Raw genomic sequence first — 24,591 nt, 5'->3', positions numbered from 1 at the left:
TCACTGTTTATAACTGATGACATCAGAACTCACCGTTTATAAGGATATACAGTAATTTACATGATATTCATGGCTTTTGTGTATTATAAAACTATAAATTAACAATGTCTTGCAAGCTGATAAATCTGAAGTTGTATTTTACTTGCTGCTGAGTTATTTTATGTACTCGAGTAAACTAAAAGTACAGGTACTAGCCTTAATAAAGCTAAAACTGGGACATCTATCGGCATAATGACTCCAAAGTCTAAACAAGATTCAAACCGTACAAATTATAATAAAGAGATATCCCCGAGGGTCCCTGTCGGAGGCCCCACTGAATCCAGTCTGGAATGTATGGCCTGATTTAAATTAGCTTTCCATTAAGGCTTATTAAAAACTTTGCAGAAGCTGAACAGGTTTATTAAAATGCATCTCATTGTCTTTAGGACCACATGCGCATGAACCAGACCTGCTTTCTATGTCAAGCGCTTTCCACTTGCTGGGCAGCTACGGGAACCTATATATCACTCAGGCAAATTGTTAGCTGCAGACTCCCTGGGGCATCATTGATATCCTAACGTCTGATTTTGTGGCCGCCTCTCCTATCCACTAGCTAAACTTTGAAAGCCAGGTCCACTCTGGGAAGCTTGTTTTCTCACCATGGCCCCCAGACAGAGCACTGGATTATTTTAGGCTGGATTAGGTAGACTGGGAATAAGCACACGGCTTTTGAGTTCAGGGCTGGCTTTCTGGATGAAGTGTTAATCTTGGCTGCAGTTACTATCTGTCATAAACAAGATAAATTCAGCCATGACAGGCTCATCCCTAATTGGGCAACAGCCTGTCACCAGTCTTTCCCACTTTGGAGAGAAGATTTTCTTTGCCAGATCTTTTCAAGCTTTGTTGATGCTTCCGGGAGAATGATGTTGGCAACATTTTATCTGTCCCTTTACAGCAGCACATGTGCAATGTCAGTTGGCAGTTTCAGAGTACAACTGCATTCAGTCTACAGCAACACATACTTTTAAATGTACAAGCCTGATAAGGTACATTCTGATACATCAGGCTTAACAATTTAACACTTTTAGACGTTTGAATTGCCTGTTCTCTTTCTAAATGAAGGACAATAACAATGGTGGTTCATTGGTATTTAGGACTAAATATAGACACTGCCTTAAAAGGGGTAGTTCACCTTTAAATTAACTTTTAGTATGTTATAAAACTGTAAGCAAATTTTTAATTGGTCTTCATTAATTATATATTTTTTTTATAGTTTTTTAAGTATATTTCTTTTTCTTCTGACTCTTTCCATCTAAAAAAAACCCCAAATGCTCTGTAAGGCTACAAATGTATTGTTATTGATACTTTTTATTACTCGTCTTTCTATTCAGGCCCTCTCCTATTCATATCAATGCATGGTTGCTAGGGTAATTTGGATCCTGGTGACCAGATTGCTGAAATTGCAAACTGGAAAGCTGCTGAATAAAAAAGCTAAATAACTAAAAAAAAACACATATAATAAAAACTGAAAACCAATAGCACATTGTCAGAATATCACTCTCTACATCATACTATAAGTTAACTCAAAGGTAACCATCCCCTTCAACTGTATTGTCTATCTAGACAGCATATTATGTGTTATAGTTATAATAATTACTAAATGATTTATTACTACACATTTGTCACCTTGCTCTAATAGATCAGTGTGTACATGCCATATGGCTTGCCCTATTTGATGAATTCTCCATAGACTGCTATCCTTAAACACTATATATATAATTCAGCAGTGTCCATCTTGTTCTGATATTGGGAGAATTTTAGTTCAACATCGTTCAGGGCTTGATTGGACTATTAATGCAAAAAAAAAAAAAAAAAAAATCAGAGGGTTTTATATGTATGTAAATATGATGTACCTTGTTAAACCAATGTGTAACTCAGCTCAATGCACAGGCTTTCTCCAAAAACATATTGGTACAAAAACATATTGGTATGAGATACATTGGTTCCTGATAAACATTACCATAGGGTATGTCATTGTTCTTGGGACCTTAGCCTGAAAGCTCCACCGGGACAAGGAGTGATGCGAATGATGTAAAATCTTTGTAAAGAGCTGTGAAATATGATGCCATTATATCATTAAAGGACAAAAATAAATGCAGTTAGCTTGAAAAATTGCACCAGTGTAATGTCACTCAGGAGACCACTGACTGCTACATTGTTCCTTAAAGTGATTAGCCACCAGATCAGTGACCAGCCATAGCTCCCAGAGTGTTCTCAATGAAAATTTGACGAATAGCATTTCTGTTTTCCCATCATATAATGTTTCTGTAGAGCCCAGTAAAGCATTAGTATTATACAAATCACATATTTCTTTGTGCCAAAATACGCTTATATTTATACTTATATTTTAACTCGATAGCACAACTATTTATAATAATAGCACTATGTAATAAAGAAAGTAATTATTCAAGGTTTCACTGAATTTGATTGGATAGAAAATGTGGCTTTGCATAGTGGCATGTCCCTTCAACATTTTTTTTCCTCTTAATTGCAGGTGTTCAGGAGGATTTAGATCGTACACTAGTTGAACCAAGTATCTACCTCACTTCTGTACTCTCAGGTAGGAAATTAAGGGTAATAGTAATTTTCCTTCAAACACTGTAGCTGAGTCTGGAAAACAATAGTACATTCAAAATGGTTACATGGTTGTTTACACTGTTTTAAAGATGTTCATCTAAATATTTGCATTATTGTTTCATCTCTAAATTATAAGATACATATATGGGGCAAATTCACTAAGATGCGAAGTTGCGCCAGGCGCAACTTCGCCGCACTTCGCCAGGCGGAGTTTCGCCAGCGCTTCGCAAATTCACTAAAACCCGAAGTTGCGCACAGGGGTAGCGTAAGTTTGCGGAGTTGCACTAGCGTTGTTTCGCTATATAAAGCGAAGTTGTGCTAGCGAAGGCTAATTTGCATACGGCGCAAAATTCAAATTTCAATGGAGGAACACGTATCTGCACTACAAGTGCCTAGAAAACCTTCAAATTTGCAAATAAAAATTTTATTTTGCCCTACACATGTGCCCACTGTCTAGGTAAGTTGCCATGAGTCAGGAAATGTAGGGGGGAGGAAGGGGAGCCCCAAAAAATTTTCGATCTTTTTCAGCCTATCAGCCATCATGTAGAAAACACGCCAGCGTTTTTTGGGACTTAGAAAAAATTTTGACTTTTTTTTAAACAATCCCTATCTACTCTATTGCGCTTCGCCAGGTCTGAGGTGGCGAAGGAAGTCTAGCGTAAAAGGTAGCGTTCACTACACTGCGCAAGTTAGTGAATTTGCGTAGTTTCGTCGCTAGCGAAGATTCGCCTGGCGTAAGGTTGCGAAGTAACACTAGCGAAACTATGCCAGCGTTAGTTCGTGAATTTGCGCAGTAGCGAAAATGCCAAACGCTAGCGAATTAACGCTAGCGTTCGGCGCTTCGCGTCTTAGTGAATTTGCCCCATAGTGTTGTTTAGGTGTCCTTCTCTAACTATGAAAAACTAAACAAAATATTCCATGGTATGTTACTGTATTCCCTCAGGGGCTAAGTTGTCACAAAATTACTTTCTTACTGTGAAAGTGTATAAGACACAAAAACTAAAAACTTTTTCCCCACAACAAACCTGGACCTTGCTGAGGCAGGTGCCAGCCTGCTAATTATTCGGCGTGCATTGTAATATGATCTAGTCTGGGATTCCGTTATTTTTGACCAAGTAACACCCCATGTATTAGACCAAATGATGCCATCCCATTATCATCTGTTTAGTTATCATTCAGCAGACAAACAACTGCATCAAGTGAAGACAGCAATGGTCTATGGCCATCTGCAGATCACTGACCCTAGGTTGATCAGATCAGTGGCATGTAGACCAAATAAGATTAAGGTCCATGTGTTTGGTGAATTTGGCTGATCTTTACATATATGGCCTGCTTAAAGGGATGGTTCACCTTTAAGTTAACTTTTAGTGTGTTATAGAACGTCCTGTTCCTAGAAACTTTACAACTGATTTTCATTATATTTTTTTTTATAGTTTTTGAATTATTTGCCTTCATCTTTTGTCTCTATCCAGCTTTCAAATGGGGGTCACTGAATCTAGCAGCTAAAACTTTAGTTATTGTTACTTTTTATTATTTAATTTCTATACAGTCCCTCTTCTATTCATATTCCCATCTCTCGTTCAAACCACTGCCTGGTTGCTAGGGTAAATATAACCATAGCATGTGTAAAATGCGGCACAGTGGAGGTTGGGTTTCTACATCTAATATGGGAGTGCCATAGAGTAGCACCGTATTGGATAGAAGTAACTCGATAGAGCAACAAATTTCTCTCTCTCCCTGGAGTTAGATCTGGGTGTAATAGATGATTTAATGCCCCTACAAAAAAAACTAGAACACTGCTACGCCCTATCATGTATTACGCAAAAAAGCTGGTAAATATGAAATGGACGAGCCCCAATTCCCCTACACTCCAACAGTGGATTGAGTTAATAAATTCTACCTTGCTGCTAATCAAGCTGACCTATAATGCTCAGGGAACAACCGAAACGTTCGGGATCCATGGCCGGTTGCCAACCCCAGGTATCCCTACCAGATGACTAAATTTTAAGTATAAGCCGATATATAATTTGATGATCCTTGGCCTTGTGCCTTCAAATGTGATATGACAGCCACTGATGATATGTAACAACCGCACCCAGTCTTCTTTGTAAGTGCCAAAGATGATTGTTATTCTAACATTTAGGGGCCCATTTACTTAGCTCGAGTAAAGGAATAAAGGAAAAAAACTTCGAATTCCGAATGTTTTTTTGGCTACTTCGACCATCGAATGGGCTCCTTCGACTTAGATTCGAGCGATTCGAACTAAAAATCGTTCGTCTATTCGACCATTCGATAGTCGAAGTACTGTCTCTTTAAGAAAAAACTTCGACCCCAAAGTTCGCTACCGAAGTCAATGTTAGCCTATGGGGAAGGTCCCCATAGGCTGTGGTAGCTTTTTTGGGTCGAAGAAAAATCGTTCAATCGATGGATTAAAATTCTTCGAATCGAACGATTGGAAGGATTTAATCGTTCAAACTATTTGCGCTAAATCCTTCGATATTCGAAGTCGAAGGATTTAACTTCGATGGTCGAATATCGAGGGTTAATATAACAATCAATAGTCGACCCTATGTAAATCTGCCCCTTATTGTCATTTTTGTTGTTTTGTTTGTAAAATGCAAAATAAAAACCTAAAATACCCAAATGGAGCGCTGCTTCACAAAAAGCTAAATAACTGAAAGACCATAAAAAAAAAAAATGAAGACCAATTGCAAATTCATCTGAGAATATCAATATCTACATCATATTATAAGTTAATTTAAAGGTGAACTACTCTTTTAAGAAACTACTTTCCAAGCTGGTCGCCCACCAGAAGATCTTAAGCTTATCTCACCTTTATTCAAAACTTGTTGAAAGCATAACATGCCCATCTGGTGGAATTTCTGTCTAGTGGACAGCATGGCAGCCAATTGGAAAAGAGTAGCTATTTCTGTCATTGCGGAGTGCACTGACCTTGGAGCACCCACTCTCTTCCTATTGACAACCATCCTGCACAATAAACAGGAGACCACCTAGCAAGAGGATAGGCCTAAGTAATGAATGTATATTACATAGTGGCTTGTTTTGTTTTACACTATCTAAATAAATATGCTTTTTTCTTACAAATATATAGGTGTATATAGTATATGTAAAGGTATATGTTATATGCATGAGTTTATTGACAATGAATCATATATCTTCCAGTTCCTTCATTTATTATGTTGACTGAACTTTTGGGGTTGTTCACCTTCCAAGCACTTTTTTCAGTTCATTTGTTTTCAAATTGGTCTTCTATAAATACTTTTTTCAATTGCTTTCCCTGTTTTATTTTTTTTAAATGTTTACATAACTGAAATTTAAAATGTAATGTTCCTGTCTCTGGTGTTTGTCTGGCAGCTCAGTGATCCAGGTGCAGATTCTGTTACAATTTGCTACATTTATTTGCTACATTTCCCAGCAGCATCGTTGGAATATTAATTACTATTGTATCAATTATAACAGCTGCCTTTCTTAAAACTCGGATTCAGAGACAAAGATAAAAATGTATTAAAAAAGTAAATGTATCAATTTAGAACAGTTACAGAGTCTGTGACCAGGTTGCTTCAGAAAGACATAAAAAAAGTGAAAAGATGAACTATAAACTTCAATATTAGAAACATGGTCACTAATAGAAAGTACTTGAAAAAAAGTTTATTTCTGGTGAGCTATCTGAAAACAACTGAATTGAAAAAAGTGTTTGAAGGTAAACAACCTCTTTAATGTTCCATAAAGAACGATTTATTGTGTATAGTGTGCATCAGTTTAGAAGTGGTCTAGACACTGTGCAATATATTCTTATTTATTGTCGCTATACCCATGCATGGCAGGTGTTTCAGATATCTCACATTTAATACAGGACCCCTTGCATAGTTTTTCTCTACAAGAATTGTTCTTTCATTGTCACTGATTCCTCTATTTTTGTGTACTATATTTATCCTTTGATTAGCTTGTTAATTTCCTCCTTGAATGCCTAAATCTCTTTGTAAACAAACCACACCTTCATTAACATTTATTACTAACATCATTTTTAATGACTGATACTTTCCAGACCTACTTCCAGATCATAAAGGGCACATAAAGCAGACCAATTATGTATTTTGAAACAATAAAACTTGTATTTTGGGTTTCCTGCAGAGTAAAACAAGGTAGCTCTGTGTCTAGGAGAAGTTTGATTTAAAATGTATTGCTTTGAAAACCAAGCCAGCTTTCACTGGAGTTTATTGGGGAAATGTACTGCTAGTGCAGAGAATGATAATAATGTATGTTGGTAGAGACTATGTTTAAAGCAGCGCCATTTTTTTCAGCTTGGCACAAATAGGGACAGGTTATTAAGCTTCCTCGTTGCTGCAAGCATTAAAAAGTATATGATGGTCAAATGATAAAAATGTTCAACAAAAAATTAATTCTGATTCCGTGCATTTTTACGCCTGCCCATGGAGCTATTGAAAATATGGACAACAAAACATTAGGAATGACCATTAAAGTTGTTTTCCCAATGTGGAAAAGGAGTTTTAAGATCCCCAGCACAATTAAAGGATATTGCAGAAGTCTATGAGGGTCATTACCAGTGGAAGGAGTTCAAGAGCGCTAAGTGGGTGCTTAATCGAATGCAAGGTGCTGACTTGCATCATTAGGGGGATGCAGGCCAACCCTGTCATATGGCAGCCCCATGCTGCCTGGTGCTTTGCTGCTCCCTAACTTGTGTATCTGCCTAATGCAGACAGCACTATACTCATCAGGAAAACTGCAGGTCTCTGTACTCTAAGGGTAAGGCCACACTGGGCGTTTTGGGGAGATTTGGTCGCCTGGCGACTAATCGCCTCGTCTTTGCGGCGACCAATCTCCCCAAACGGCTTCCCTCAATCTGCGCCAGCTAAAATAAAAAACCGCCGGTGCTAATCACACGCGGCGATTTGTTTTCCAAAGTCACCTGAAGTTTCCTCGTGAGGCAACTTTGGAAAATGAACCGCCGCGTGTGATTAGTGCCGGCATTTTTTTTTTTTCCATTTTAGCCGGCGCAGAGTGAGGGAAGGCGTTTGGGGAGATCGGTCACCGCAAAGAGGAGGCGATTAGTCGCCAGGCGACCAAATCTCCCCAAACGCCCAGTGTGGCCAAACCCTAAAACAGAGGGCAGGACCTGTGCCAATTCAGGACTAAGAGAAGTCAGTGTGCAAAGTGCAAACAAATAACCAATTTCAGGGGTTTCTGCCTTTCCTGATCCCTGGACTAGAATTGACATTGCCGCCTCCTCTTATCCTATACCTTGGTCTCCCTTTTTTTTTTTTTTTTTACAGTGTCACAACTGGGGGCACCAGGGCCCAATAGAAGGCCTTATACCTGTTCTCCAAATTAATTTCTCCTCCATTCTTTACTTAACTTCTTTTTACACACTCTTTTCTTACTTGGTTACTCATACATTTATAATTCTCTCCATTTCTTCTATTTATTTTCCTACAGAAATGAGGAATGCCCTGCCGTTAGTGGGCATATCAGGTTAGGCGTATCTAATAGTGTATGGCCACTTTTACACTTCTGTCTATGACTTCATGTTGGATTTTTCATTGTTCTTTCTCTCTACCTGGTGAAGTATTCCTGCTGCTAGGGGAGCCTCCTGAGTCCCATCAGCCCAGAGTTTTTGATAGGTCAACCTTGAGGGAAAAGGTGGTGCTACAAGTAAAAAAATATGAACGGATATGCTGAACTTTAAAAACTACATCTTCTCTCCATAGGTGATGGATAGGTACCCAGTCAGTTGCCAGCTCTCTTAAATAACAGTCAGAAAATAATAATAAGCCTGGTCTTAGATATAGTTGGAATTAACTTTGATTTCAGACCATTTATTGTCCACGTTTTTAATAACTGGAAAACCACATTATTATTCATTGATTAATATGTAATTCACCTTAACACCTGTATCCCCATAACATTTCCTGTCTCATTTCAGTCTTGTAGAGCTCTGCCAATAACTAAGAGCCGTTCTGCAATAACTAAGATCCGCATGTCACTCCCTCCTCTTTTTCCTCATGCTGATACATTAAAACACCTTATACCAGCATGTGTGTTGCTTTCCACTCTAACACAAACCAGATTTTAGACTTTTCTTTGCAAGTCTGAGGCAGTAAAAATCATTGGCACAGCTCTAAATAAATAAGAGAACATTCTGTTTTCTTTGGGGCGGTTTATAGAATGTGGAAGTAAAAGCCTGCAGGTGTTGTGTTGGGGAGGTGGTGTTATGCTGCAAAGTCAAATATGTCGCCTTCCTATCCCTCTCTATTAACAAGCTGTGCCAGCCAGTAGAAAGGATAACTGTACCATAACGGAAGACAGTATCAGTATATAGAATGAACTGTAAGCCGGTCACTTTTTAGCCTTTTAAAATCTTGTGTTTATAACAACCAAAAATACACTTTACTGCAGCCATTTTAACTTAAAAACCATTTACAGGTATGAGACTTGTTATCCAGAATGCTCAGGACATGGGGTTTTCCAGATAAGGGGTATTAATACCTTAATTTGGCTATCCATACCTTAAGTCTGCTAAAGACTAATTTAAATATTAATTAAATCCAATAGAATTGCTTTGCTACCAATAAGGATTAATTATATCTTAGTTTGGATCAAGTACAAGCTACTGTTTTATTATTACAGAGAAAAAGGAAATCATTTATAAATATTTAAAATAATTCCAAATCCTGTTTTGTGATGTTAGTCAAGCAAAAAAACTTCATTACACTATAAACATGATTTCATTCTTCTTTATTTTAGTCTTGTAAATCACAATCACATCAAGCAGGCAGCAGCCACTTGTGGACACTGTTATTAAGGCAAATAATGCCAAAATCTTGGTTAATGCACCAAAATGGGGCACCTAATGCCCATGCCCGTGAACTGGCTACAAAATCAATGTAACGAGAGCAGTGACATCAAGGAATTGCAGAATGGAAAGTGAAAGTAATTGCCTGCCCCGCCTCTATGCCTAAGGCATAAAGGAGAGGCAGGCAATATATGATTGACAGCTGAGTTTTAAATGAGTTTATAACCGGTATGATGTTTTAATAATAAAATTATTTGGGTTTCATGATTAATTTTAAAAGGACTTTTATTATATAGATTTTCATGTGTGGGTGAAAGGTCCCCTTTAAATGATTTGAGTAAAATGGAGTTTATGGGAGATGGCCTTTTCATAATTCAGAGCTTTCTGGATCATGGGTCTCTGAATAACGGATCCCATACCTGTACTGCTCACGAAAAGTGCATTTGGGACCATTTGTAAATGAAAAGGGTAAATGTCACAGAAATTACTAGTTCCTGTATATTCTTGTAAATGATGATATACAACCCCTGCTGTATCATCAGTATATATTCCTAGTATTTGTACACTCTCTAACAACTCTGTTATATTTCCAGTGAGCATTATCTTTGCACTTTATCCATCATAAGGACACTTAGGAATTTTTAATTTTTTTTTTTATAAAATAAATAAAGGCCACTAGGCCAGGTTGGGGTGAAGTTTGTGAATAAAGCCTATTTGCTCTCCAGATACACCTGAAACCCAGCTTCAGTTAAGTGAGATTAGGGTTAAAAATTAGGGATGCACCGAATCCACTATTTTGAATTCGGCTGAACCCCCGAATCCTTGACAAAAGATTCAGCTAATTACCAAACCAAATCCTAATTTGCATATGCAAATTAGGGAAGGGAGGGAGAAAACATTTTTTACTCCCTTGTTTTGTGACAAAAAGTCACACAATTTACCTCTCAGCACCTAATTTGCATATGCAAATTATGATTCGGATTCGGTTCAGGGGGCAGGAGGATTCGGCCAAAACCTGCTGAAAAAGGCCAAAACCTGGCCAAATCCCGAACCGAATCCTGGATTTGGTGCATCCATAGTAAAAATGTATATATTGTCCTAGATATTCTATAACCAAATGACTGATGTACCAATGTTTTCCTCTATTTGTAAATGTATTACTAGCTAAGATATGGCCCTGACCAAAGATTGGATTTCTAGGGGGGAACATTGACTAAAAAAGTTGGATAGCTTCTTTAGAACATGGCTTTAAATGCACCACTCTTTATCCAATCAGTGGCATTTTGGCTATCACTTTAGACTTTGAGGCATATTTATTAACACTGGAGATAAACATCACCTGTGATGTTGCCCATAGCAACCAATCAGATCTTTGCTTTTATTTTATAACTTGTTCAAATCTAATTGCTTTTATAGGCAGTAATTAACAGTAATGTTTGTCTCCAATGTTAACAAATATGGCCCATTATACCGCTTGTATGTCCTTGAAATAAAAGTACAAATAAAATATCCTTATTACCTTTGAAAATGGCTGTTGTATCAGCCAAATTGTCTGTCTTTGTCACTATAATAACCGTTAATTTACATAAGTTATGTTTATACCAGTCAGAGCAAAGACAGGCCATCTATGGATATCTTTATACTTGTAGATATGATTATATAACAGATGCATAATATGCTAAGCACCCTTCATGTTCTGTTTTACACAAATTAAATCGCAAAAAAACTTCTGAATTTATAGAATTTATTACTAAAACATACAACCTATACGTATGTTTAGTCAGGCCCAGAAGTAATATACAATGTACATGCTGAATGCCCTGAAGAGAAGTGTTTGATTTTATTTATAGAAACATTATTTAGTTTTATGGCAAAGAATTTGCTTTACTAGGGATGTATTCTTTCCAACCTCGTTCTTATCTTTATTGGTTTGCTGATAACAACATGGTGGTCTTGAGTGAAGTTGGGTCATCGCTAAGCACTCCGCTATTTAGAGGCTTAGAAAAACATACACTATAATTAATTTCCAAAGAAAGGCTAGAGGTACAAAACCAATGTTTACAGTCCTACTTTGAATTTACATCAAGGGTCGAAGTGCAAATGAGACTTATCTGGGTAAATTAGTTTTAGTAATAAAATCATATTGGCATTTTTAGTTTACTTGGTTTGGCCTCAAAATAAAAGTTAATTTCATACACTAGGTTAGTACACAGGGCCTTGAGTACTTTTCCAGTAAATAAATCTACAGGTATGGGACATGATATCCAGAATGCTCGGGACCTGGGGTTTTCTGGATAATGGATCTTTCTGTAATTTGGATCTCCATACCTTAAGTCTACTAAAAAATAATCTAAACATTAAGGGGGTTACTTGCTAAACCTTGAATTTACCTGGTCTGGCTTTTAGGGGCAAAAACTTTTATTATACCCCGATGCTGCAAAAAGCCAGAATCTGGAAATCCGCCATCTCAGACCTGTCGAGGTCCAGTATAAGTCAATGGGAGATGCACCTATCCCAAATTGGGTTTTCAGGAAAAAAACTCCAAAATAAAAACAGAAAAAAAAAGCCCCAAAAACTCATACGATTTTGGTTTTTGCTCAATTTTATCTGTTTTTTCCTGATCCAATTTATTCGAGTTATAGTATTAATAAATAAGGCAAAATCAGGCATTGGCGTTTGGTCAAGCTTTTTTATTCTAATAATGAGATAAATTCAGATTTTAGTAAATAACCCCCTAAATAAACCCAATAGGCTGTTTTGCTTCCAATAAGGATACATATATCTCAGTTTGGATCAAGTACAAGGTAATGTTTTATTATTACATTGAAATGGAAATAATTTTTCAAAATGTGGATTATTTGGATAAAATGGAGTCAGTGAGAGATGAGCTTTCTGGATAACGGTGTTCTGGATAAAAGATCCCATACCGTTACTAATATTTTTTTAACTATATTTGAATATACAGGCTATTTGTTATTGTGTTTTATCATTTTTAATTTTCTACTCCTTCTTTATTGACCATCTAGTTGATCATTCACTGCCCTGTTGCTAGGTTCAGTTCCTGTAACAGTTAGTAAGCAGTTTAAATGCCAGACTGGATAGCTGCAAAGAAAAAAGTTTGTTTTAAAGTGAACTTTATCTTTATCATTAACAGTCAGGAAAGTGCTTATGTTGATACTGTACTGCCTGGGGAAGCCTACTCATTAATCACAGGCCATGGTAACAGAATGAAATAGTTGAAATGTTTTTAGAATGACCCATATTAGTTTGCCCCAGATAAGAGAAAAACGACTATACAGAGTTTTATTGCTATCACTGCAGTTTGTAATTCAGTCTATAGTATCCTGTCATCTTGTAGCCTTCCTGGAGCTGAAGACAGAATAAGGGCATGATCTGAAAGATAGGGTTTTAGGATAGCTCATACATTGATTTACAGTTTTATGTAAACATTTATTACCTTCATATAGCAAAAGTCTGTTCTTTGTCAATAGTGATGTCACTGGTTTCTGATGTCACTTGGCTATGCAGTTTTTCAGTCATTGGAAGATTACACGGCTAATAGCAGACAGGCACTGAAAGGTCTATATCAGTGATCCCCAACCAGTAGCTCGCGAGCAACATGTTGCTCACCAACCCCCTTGGATGTTGCTCCCAGTGGCCTCAAAGCAGGTGCTTATTTTTTAATTCCAGGCTTGGAGGCAAATTTTAGTTGTATAAAAACCATGTGTACTGCCAAACAGAGCCTCCTGTAGGCTACCAGTCCACATAGAGGCTACTAAACAGCCAATCACGGCCCTTTTTTTGGCATCCCCATGAATTTTTTCATGCTTGTGTTGCTCTCCAAGTCTTTTTACATTTAAATGTGGCTCACGAGTAAAAAAAGGTTGGGGACCCCTGGTCTATATGATATTAGGAGATATGACGAGGCACATGCATAGCTACAAACTAGACATAGAAATGAGGGGGGTGGGAAGAAAAATGCCATGGAATTTGCTACATGCTGTCTGCAACATAATTTGGATTCAGCTATAAATCGTATAATCAAGAGCAGACTTGTAAAACTGGTTTATGCTGAAATATAACATTTTGAGGGTTCATGGAATTCATTAAATGTTTTTGTAGTTTCCAACGCCACTTTATTTTGACATTCTGTCTCTTTTTATATCTTTCTGCAATCTAATGGAAATCAAATCACTCATTATGTATTCCTAGAGGAAACTAGGAAGTGATTTGTTTGCCATTATACATTATAATTATATGCCAGTATACATTTGTCTGAAATACTTAACTCTCTGTTTCTGCTCAAGCCAATTGGAATATTTAGCCGTTAATCTTATGTCCGTTCAAATGCTGTGACTTTTCTATGTGAGTCAACTCTTTACAACTAAATCACTCTCTATCTCCCCCTGATTACCCACTCCCTGCTGTCATCTAACGCCTCCCCATGACATCTTGCACATGTCCATGAATCCACCTGCAACTCAGGTTGCTGTTTTGTGTATGGAATAGGGATGCACCAAATCCTCTATTTTGGATTCGGCTGAACCCCCGAATCCTTCTCGAAAGATTCGTCCGAATACCGAACCAAATCCTAATTTGCATATGTAAATTAGGGGTGGGAAAGGGAAAACATTTTTTACTTGTTTTGTGACAAAAAGTCACACGATTTCCCTCCCTGCCGCTAATTTGCATATTCAAATTAGGATTTGGATTCGGTTCGGCCAGGCAGAAGGATTCGACTGAATCTGAATCCTGCTGAAAAAAGCCGAATCCTGCTGAAAAAGGCCAAATCCTGGATTGGGTGCATCCCTAGTATGGAATGAGGGCGCCATCCAGTTAGTTTGGTCACCTAGGCAGTGTTTGACATATAAAGTTAGCTTCTGACCCCCTAAATTGTTTGCTTAGTTGATAAGCGCAGGCTACAGATAACATCCTTATGGGACCTAGTAAATGCTCCTCAATTGTGCATAGTTTCACAGGATCCAAAAAAAATAGTACAAGTTGTCACATAGTGCGGAAGGGGCATTCTGGTGTCTATTTTTTTTGATCCTGCAAAACTGAGGAACATGTATAATAGATTCCATGGGACTTTATTTGTAGTCTGTGTTTATAAGTTAAGCAATCATTTTAGAGGCATATGAACAAAAAGAAAATGCCGGCTCCAATCTCTTCTGGACTAATTATAATATATACGTAGCGTTTCGTATCAACAGATACGTAATCATAGGCTTTAAATTGTTGTAACGGTTATCTTGTTAACAAGTGCCTATGATTACGTATCTGTTGATACGAAACGCGTTAGGACGCATACCTTTTAACTAATATGGAATAAAGTTACATTTTTAACCTCCATGGCCATGGTTGCAGGAGTGCGTGCAGATTTATTTTGAAAATCATTTTAGAGGGTCACATTTCCACAAAAGGCAAATGTAGCTATCAATACACTTTAAAGTTTCTGTGTAAGCTTCAGACTTGAAGGGGTTCTGTCACAAGCTTTCTTAGAGGCAGAATTTGGAATCTGCTGTGAGGGTATTATTTTCTCACAAAGGAGTGTCCCCTTATAGGGTGACAACAAGGCACCTGATGGCATAGTGGCAAAATAAATGTGTTTCAAAGGCAACTTTGTCAGTCAACAACCAGAAGGGAAATGAGCCCCAAAGAGAGAGGCAAGCTGCATCTCTTGACGGAATATCTGGCTGAAAGCAGGTGGAAGACAAGCTTGTGGCAACTGGCAGGGTTCCAGGACCAACAGGGGTTTGTGCTGGATACAGAATAGCAAAATCAGAGGTAGGCTTATGTCCGAACAACAGGTCACAAGAGAAGCTGGAATGAGGTACCACCAGAAGGAGACCCTTAGTTAGTCACTTAAAGTCAATATAACCAGGCTATTACTCAGAGGCCCAAACTGCTCAAAAAATAGTGATTGTCTATGGCATCTTACAGCAGCCCCATTTGCAAGAATCAACATATTGCCAGTCCAGGCCTGAATATAACCTTAAAATGGGGCAGGAACACAAGCTGAAAGCTGTTCAACCTTGCCATAGGCTGGAGTGTGTACTCATCAGAAGAAATGTTAAACAAACAAAAAAACCTGAAGAGCAGTGTTGTGGATTTAGTCACCAGCATATTGTGATCCCCTCTTCCTTGCTTAGATAATAAGGTTAATGATGTAGGAAAGCACTACCATATTATTGTCATGTCATCCTGCTATAATTCTTAGGCTATCTAAGGCAGCTACAACAATACTCCAAATCTCATTCCGCTTGGCTTACAGACTTGACTTTCATGAATATCAAGAGCAATAGATAAGTGTTCTCTTTAAATGGGTAGTAGTAAAAGTTAGTAGTATTAGTAGTTGGTATTAGTAGTAGTAAGTGAGAATAATTGTGTCTCTTTTGTGTGTTTTTTTGTCCAGCAGATCCATACTTTGGAATTTGAAATTGTGGCCTAGTTTTCCTTAGCAGTGGTTTGAATGAGATACTGACTTATGAATAGGAGGGTCCTAAATAAAAAAAAACAAGTTGTAATAATAATAACATTCAGTCTGAGCCGTTATATACTGCTTTGCAGGGGACAAAACATTTTAGCAGCATTTTGCCGAAGCCATTCAGTAAAGCAAAAGAGTGCTGTCTCTGAAAGTACACTGAAAGGACCTGATAAATGTCTGCAGTCTTCAGTCTATCAGATCAGTTTAACTGGGTGTGTTCAATGTGATGCCTTATGGTAGAGGTGTTCTAACTTTAGGGTAATGGCATACTGGACACAGCCAATCTGCTGCCTTCTGCTCCCTGATAAGCACAGGATCCGTCCTTCAGCACACTCAAAGAGTAAATTTCAAAAAAAATTCCGATCAAAATTTTCCGTCCAGCCCGACCGATATCCAAGTCTTCTGCCAATATCGTTCGGCTCTTTTCCCACCATACACGCACCAAATATTGTACGATAAATAGTTTTCTACATTATTATCCGTGCGTCTATGACCACCTTTAGCCTTGGTGCCATCCTTCAGACCAAACTAATCTTAGCTGAATATGAAAGGTATTTTTGTCAATAAGCTGAAGGAGATGATTTGTATTGGTACAAGACCCCAGTGTCTTGTTTCTTCTTGTAATAAAAAAGCCCATTGTATTCATGTAGGTATGCATACTGTATATCAATTCCTCCTTTAGATTTCATTAAACTAGAATGAATATATTTTTTTGTACAGTATGCACCATGGGGGGCTATAACAAAGGAAGAAGGAAAGCTGCTGCCTTGGTGGGAATACATTTACAAGAGCACCTCTCATAACTGTTCAGAATAGTCACTTTCTGTCAAATTCTGTTTTTTTTTAGCCAGTTAAAATAATAATTTAATACAGGATATCAGGTTCTCCTAAGGGAAAGGGTTCCTGAATTAATTCCTTCAGCTTAGTTTCAGTGTAGAAGTATTAAGGGGCAGAAAGAGGCGGGATTATTGTGGTTAGACAGAAGGCTGAATAGTGATTTTACACACTGTGATTTTTTTTTTCATGAAATGCTCCGTTTCAGAGTGGTTTGTATGTATGTATGTTTGTATGATCTTTCTACTTTTGTAAAGAATAGGGACCTTTTATTGGGGGTAAACAAAGCAAGCAAAAGTTTCCAACAGAGAGTTCTATGCGTCCTACAGAGAAGAGTCTGAAATTAAGTTTAATACATTGGAAATAAAAAGATTTATAGGTGATCAGAGGACCCCATTTATGAGATATATTAACATTTTTGTAACATGATTAAGGGGCTTTACTGATTAACTCATCATTTAATGAACTCTCTAATAGGAGGCTAACTTTTTAATAGACTGTATTGTAGAAGTTTAATATATGCTCTCCAGAGAGAGACAGCTGTTTTGAATAATGTCTGGGGGTAGGTGGTGGTTGCACTTTGACAGAAGTCCCCTGATTCAGTCAGTTCCTGACCATTGATGTATGTGTGCATTGACAAGCACAGTGGACATGCAAAAATGAAAAGCCAGGAGCTGTAATTGTCTGGTTTATTATGGATGCAGTTATCAGTTGTTCCAGAACTGTATAGATTGTGCTTGTTAAGCCGCCATTAGAAGTTTGGGCATTTCTGGACAAATTGCAAGTTTGTTACATTTTCTAAGTGAAAATAAGTAAACACAATCTTTCTTTGTTTAATTCAGAATGAAAAAATATGTGGCACTCTTGTAGCCGATCCACTAAGACAACTTCAAGCGCAAAAGATTAAAGTTCTGTGATTGTCTTCACAGTTTCTAGACTTGAATATAATTGAAAATCTCTGGGTAGATCTGAGACCTGCAGTGCATACATGATAACCTAATAATATTTCTGAACTAGAAGTGTGTTCAGTAAGATGGAAAAATTCCTAAAGCAAGAACAGAAGGACTGTTAAATGGCTGCAAGAAATGTTTGGAGGCTATTATTTTTGCCAAAGGATGTGTTACTAAATACTAACAGGGAGCAAACCCAAATGTTTATGCATACCACATTTAAGATTTATTTTTCAGTCTCTTAATGTCAGCAAATAAATAGAGTGGCCTGCTTGCCGGGCACTACAACAAGCTGCACCGGGTGCCTATTCCTAGTTCAGGGAGGCAATGGTAGGTGCATGATTTACCATCCGGGTGACATGCATTCACCAGTTGAAGTGAATGCAAAAGGTGCCCTTTAAGGGAAATCAAAAGGCCAAAAAGTTTTTTGAGAAAACCCCCGGTAACCTCAATTGCTTGCCTGAAATCTTTCTGTACGTCTTACAAAATTCCCTGGTACTGCTCTTTAAAAGTTGGTCAGGGCCATCTCGCTGCTTGTTTTATTGTTTAGTGTAATAGCTAAACTAGTAGCAGTATATAATGCACAAGCACTTTCACCGCTGGGAGAGAAGGCAAGATGGCAGTGCCACACCTCCCTCTAAAGAAGAATACTTGGGATGGCATGTTCATTTAAGAAGAGGAGAACCAGCCCAGGATTTTATGTTAGTGACTGTCGTGCCTCACAATTGGCCTTTCATTTTGTTTTAACATTTGCAGAAATATGTCATGGTTAAAGTTGTCCCCTGCAGAGCTTCCACTAACTTTACTCTTAAAAAAAATCAGCAAAATATGTAATGTGAGCAGGAGTGCCCAAACCTTTGCACCCAACAGAACATATTGATACATCCGGTGCATCCAGTGTCATTTGGACATCCATGTGTGAGACAAAAGGATATAATTAGCCTGCAGTCCTCTCTTTTGGATATCTCCAAAGTCCGTAGTGTGTGGCAAGCTTTCTAAAAACAATTTGCTCCATGTGCTGCTACACTTTGTGAACTGTAATTTACTAATTATCTCTCATTGTCTGCTGACTGTCTCCTCCTGGATGGAAAGTTTCCATTTAGAAAATCAATTAACCCAAATTTAAACTTGTAGTTTTTCCACCTAAATCTGACTAAATAGCTAATTTAAGGATTAAGGTTGTTGTACCAATAGTGTATGCACATTGCCTTGGGGTAACTTTTGGCTTCTATTATCTGCTTTTCTCAGAAGAGCTTATTTTCTAATATTTGTGGTATTACTCTTAGGTAAGTAGGTAGTCTGCCTACTAACTAATGTAGATATATTTCCCATCGATAGGGCTGCATTTCAATTTTATACACCCTTTGGCTGGGCTACCAATCATTTTGGCTAATGTGACAAGTCTCTTGATACTGCTTATTGCTGTTCCCTAGAAAGTCACTACTGACCTACCAATAGAATATTTGCTATCTAAGAAGGCATTACTCGATGTACAGTATAGCTGGAAACCCACACACACCTACTTACAGCCACAAGGAAGTTTTTAAACAACTAGTTTTCAGAGGATTAATGAGTGAGAGTCTTTGTCTTGTGCCATACTCTGTAGATCAAAGGTCCCCAACCTTTTTATTATTTTTTTTTATTTTTTTTTACCTTTGAGCCACCTTCAAATACAGTATAAAGTTAGGGAGCAACACAAAAATAATAAAACCTCCAGGGGATGCCAAATAATTGCTGTGATTGGCCATTTGGTATCCCAGTCAGCCTACAGGAGGCTCTACTTGGCAGTACCCCTGGTTTTTATGCAACTAAAGCATGCCTGGAATGCGAAAATAAGCACCTGCTTTAAAGTCAATGAGAGCAACATCCAAGGGGATGGCAAGCAGCATGTTGCTCGCGAGCCACTCGTTGGAGATCACTGCTCCAGATAGTCCATAGTCAAATTTTAGCATATTTCCTCAGACTTTACAAATTTTGTTTTTCCATTGAGAGCTAAAATACTACCTCATAATGCAAAAGCAATGGTGCGACTAGAAGTAGCACTAGTACATTGGGACCAGCAGTTCAGGCTTCACTCAAGACTATTTCCATAAAGCCCTTTTAAAGCATCTTCAGTTCAAGCTGTTCAGTGCAGGAACCCGATCCCATCTCATTTTAACTCTAACAGGTCTTTTAAACACTAAGAAACAAGAAACCTGTTGCTGAAAATGTTAATCTCATTTTTAGTGAGTCATTATTGCTGCTGAAAAGACCTATCAAATGACCTCAAGCTTTTCTCCATATACCTTTAAAACGTAAATGATGTCAGTCTACAAAAACTATTACTACAAACGTAAAGGGGTATTTAACAAGAGTGGTCTTTCAGCACCCCAACTTCAAAGCCTTAGCGGCAAGGTTGCTAAAGTTGCTGCAAAACCATCGGGGACATAGATATTCTTCTCTAGCGAGCCCAGAAGCAGCTGTTGAAACAATGACATCATAAGCTAGTGGCAAACCTGTGTGGGTTATGAGGAAATGGAATTCTAAAAGCATCCAATTGTGTTTTGTAGATGTAGAACACACACACAGTTTCTCTATAGTGCTCATTGGTTCTATTTGTATTCTTAGGCTGTAGATCAGTAAGGGGTGGCAACAGCAGCTTTATTGGCTTTAACCATGACATACGTCTGTTAGGCTAACGGCAGACAGGGAGATTTGTTGTTTACTTTTAAATCTGCTCTACCACGGGTGCTGCTGAGGATGAGACATGCCTTGTACTGGGTAGTTATTTTTTGTGTCAATATTTTTATTTTACAGTTAGGTTACCAGTTCATATGAAAAATCAGAGAGGAATTTGGCTAGACTAATTTCAAATCAGTGCAGCTCAGAAACTTGCACTTAGTAGAAGTGCCACCCCCTCCCTTTTTTTCAAATGATGTAGTATATCTATTTGTATGGCTTGTATTTTTTATGTTCACCTTCTGTTCGCATATCTTGATGGATATTTAGTTGAAATCTTTCCTCTCTGCTAGTTGGTATATCGGCACTAACCTCAATGTAAAACAGACAGAAAAGTTCTTTGACAATTGGAAGAGTATAATCCTCTGAAACAAAGCTGAATAATTGCAGCACTATTTGTTAGTGTGATTTGACAATCTGATTGCTACTTGCTTGTGTACAAGGCCTTATTACTATAAAGAAGATGTTTTGGCTTAGTTTTGTGCAAACCAGAGCTTTGGGACATGTCTCAGAAACTTGGACAAAGGCAGAAACCTCAGGAAACAAAAGCTGGCTTCTACGCCTATAATTATACCTTGGTCTATTTGCTGGTGAGCCAAATACTCAATCACATATTACCGCACAATTAACTGCTTAATGCAAATGGCCATCAGCTTGTTGCTTGCCATTAAACCAATGTGAAGAGTAACCATTAACACGTCTCCTTGCATCCACGTGTCACAGCTTTTGTTCTTACTTGGCCTTGTTTGCTTAATCACTGTGCAATTTGGGAAGTGATGATGTTGGAATTGGTAGAAATTATTGAACAAACAGATTAAGTGATCTGCCTTTCCCATGCATCTTGCTGTTAGAGCAGTCTGGTTCTCTGCTTAAAGGAAAACTGCTACATTTCAGGGTATTTTCATGCCATAGACCATCTTTCACCACACATGCATTTATCCGAGAAAGAGCGCGTGCACGCCTGAAATAAAGGCATGTGATTTTATACGTTCAGCAGTCTTTTATCCAGGAATTGAATAGTGCAACGGAATTAATGTTCTTGCCCAAAGCAAACTAATGGAAACAGAACAAAAGGCACTAAAACAGTCACAAAAAACTCACCATGTAGATACAGTGGTCCAAGTGCTCCAGACAAACCATTCTAACATAAGAAACGGAAAGCCAGAGAACAGGCCATAAAAATAAATGGTAAATCATAAAGAAAAAAAATCTTTATACCATCAAAAGCTTTAAATGTTTTCTTTGTCCACATGGCACTTATGGCCTGTAGCAAAGTTCTGTACTTTATGGTTGCCCAAGTACTGTATATTTGATTGTCTGTCACCTGCATATACAGTTTCTCTTGGCAACAAAACCACATGAAAATGTGTTCTTATTGTATAAAGTGATGCTATATCCTCAAGGCTGAAAAGATACAACTCAATGTAAAGGCATTGTATGGTATTGTCCTATGATGACATATTTACTTGTACATTAAAAAGCCAAATAATAACATAGCAGAGCTTCTTCAGCTCTGTTTATGTTGAGTAATACCATTGCTGTACATTAATGTTTGTATTCTTGTTGTATCCTTCACTTGTCATAATCAGAAGTTGTATACCTTGTATATCGATAGTTTCATTATATTTAGACATGTGCAACGGCATCTATGTTGTCAAACCAATCTGTGGATCCAGCCACAGCCAGCAACATCTCGCTGGTCATTCTGGCCTTAAATATTTGGTTGAAATATGGAAATACTTTCAGTTTTAAAGGGACAGTCAAGGGGAGGTAGCAACTGACTTTGGGTTCTAAAAGGTTAACTTTAAAACCTGTTAGTTGTTTCAAGTTTGATCCAAAAAAGAATTACTGGATCAAACATTTTTCAAGATGTATTTGGGTTAAACTTTTTTTTTGTTAAAGTTTTGTTGTTTTTTAATGATATCTCAACTAAACATGATTTGCCTTCTCCCAAATGCAGTTTTCCAATTCCTCCACAAGTGAATAATGGGATTTTAATCTGGACCCATTACACTTCGTTATAGCCCAGAATTTTATTTTTAACCATTCCTGAGTAATTGTGCTTAGTCAGTTCCTTGCTGAAAGACACATGGACCTGCAAGGGAGACCCAGCTTTCTGACACTGGGTTCACAATTGTGCTCCAAAATCTCTTTGTAAGTGGCTGATTTCATAATAGTATGCACATTATCAAGGCAGGCAATTCCAATAGTAGCAAACCTGCTCCATGTTTAACTTTAGGGATGGCGTTTCTTTTTTTAGAGGCTCAACTCTTTTCTGTAAAAAAAAAAAAAAAAAGTATGCTCTAATTTCATTTTGGTTTGTACAGATGTGTTTGGCAAACTCCAGCCAGGCTTTCTTATGTTTATCTGTCAGCAGTGGAGTCTTCTTGGTTCTTGAAATGCTGACTGATATTTGAATTGAAACTGGCAAATTCTGTCTAAAGATCTGATGGTTTGATCAAGGTTTTCTTGCCACAATCCATTCTGAAACGTGATCAAGTTTTCTCTTACATCCATGTCCAGGAGGTAGGCTGCAATGACATAAGACACAGGCTTCTAGATAACATTGTGTATGTCGGACACATTAATGTGTCTGGAGATGGACTTGGGAGTGTCCATGTTTTCTTTCAATTCTCCATGTTCAGTTTGGTGCACACAGACAATTCCATTTGTTTGAATGCATGCTTCTTATACTGCAGGCACCAGCAACGCATAACAGGAGAATTTACTTACACACTAGAAATCCATATATTTATCTCCGTTTCTAAAAGGCTCAGTTCATTTCTCCAGTCCATTTAAAAATCTTATGTGAAATTGGATAAGTTTGGCTTTGGCTTCCCACTTCAAAAAAAAAAAAAAAGCGTATGTGAACGCCATAGAATTGTTAATTTCAAAAATTTTCTGGCAGGACTGGTGCATTAGTGCAAAGTTGTCGATATTTCTGACCACAATTGTAATAATTTGTGTCTTCTACTGTTTGTCCCATAAAACCAAACATATTATTAGATACAATTTTTCGTCAGTAGATGACATTAAAATCAGAAGTACACAGAGTACAGCAGCAAACCTATGTTTATTTTCCCCACCAGTCCATTATTCATCACCTAAAATCTGACCCCAATCAGCTGTATAGTTCTAAAGCAGCCCAGAGCTTAAGCTATTTGAAATAGTTTCTAAAAGCCCCCACGAAGCCCAGTTCAGGATCTGTAAGTATCACCTGCAGTGATAAGAAGCAATTTAGCTGCCCGTTGTACTCTTTTCATGGTGAGCCAAATACATTCATGGCTGAATCATGCGGCTCAGAAGGATTACTGAAATTACCCAACTTGTTATGTTGAGTGTTCCGTGCCATTGACAGCTATTCTGGGGTTCATTTATCTTTTGATATTCACAGGGGGGCATAGATAGCAATAGCAAACGTTCTCCTAAAAATATGAATAAGAAACAATAAGACTATTAATGAGAATACAGTGTTTACCAGCAATCTAGCACCTTAATGCCTGCAGGTATAATACAGGGACAGATGCTGCTGAATAATACATGAATTGTATGCCTACAGTAGAGCTTCCAGAGAGTTCCAACAAGCACAAATGTAACATTTATATTTCTTGATATTTGACAACCTTCAGCCACAACACCAATTTGCCATTTCACAAGTGGTAAGAGGTAAATACTGTATTTTATATTTATTATAACATTTTATTTTATATATTTATAATATAAAATATTTAATATAAATAACTTCCATTAATAATGTATTTTAAAACATGGCCCATTTATAAGATGGGCTATTCCTTGCCCATCTCAAGATGGGGTTTTATTCTAGCAGCCTTTTCAGCCTTTCATACATTGAACTCACAAACGTACTTCCCATCTGCCTTTAATCGAACTGCTACTTTCTCAGCTGACCATTATATGGCTAGTAACACACACCAACTAGAAAAATAGACCTTTCCATTCCTTTGTCATAAAATAGTTCCTATCCAGTACATGTACAAAGGGGGAAAGCGAGGTAGTACAGGTATGGGATCCGTTATCCGAAACCTGTTATCCAGAAAGCTCAGAATTACAGAAAGGCCATCTTGCATGGACTCCATTTTATCCAAATAATCCAATTGTTTTAAAAATTATTTTCTTTTTCTCTGTAATAATAA

At 37.7% G+C, this 24,591-nt stretch overlaps 1 protein-coding gene across 2 annotated transcripts in view; it reads left to right on the top strand.

Moving 5' to 3' along the window:
- The window catches only part of kiaa0586.L (KIAA0586 L homeolog), a 117,784-nt gene that overhangs the window by 82,013 nt on the left and 11,180 nt on the right, over nt 1–24,591 (top strand). The window contains exon 31 of one of the 2 annotated variants that reach the window (XM_018230728.2): nt 2,534–2,599. The exons of the other annotated variant lie outside the window; for it this stretch is intronic. Within the exon in view, the coding sequence (XP_018086217.1) occupies nt 2,534–2,599 (66 nt within the window). The remainder of the gene's footprint in view (nt 1–2,533; nt 2,600–24,591) is intronic. 2 annotated transcript variants of the gene reach the window in all.

This window comes from Xenopus laevis, chromosome 8L (assembly GCF_017654675.1).
Source record: "Xenopus laevis strain J_2021 chromosome 8L, Xenopus_laevis_v10.1, whole genome shotgun sequence".
Classification (NCBI taxonomy): Eukaryota; Metazoa; Chordata; class Amphibia; order Anura; family Pipidae; genus Xenopus; species Xenopus laevis.
The sequence above is the reverse complement of the archived record's forward strand: the minus strand, read 5'-3'. Positions and strand labels throughout refer to the sequence as shown.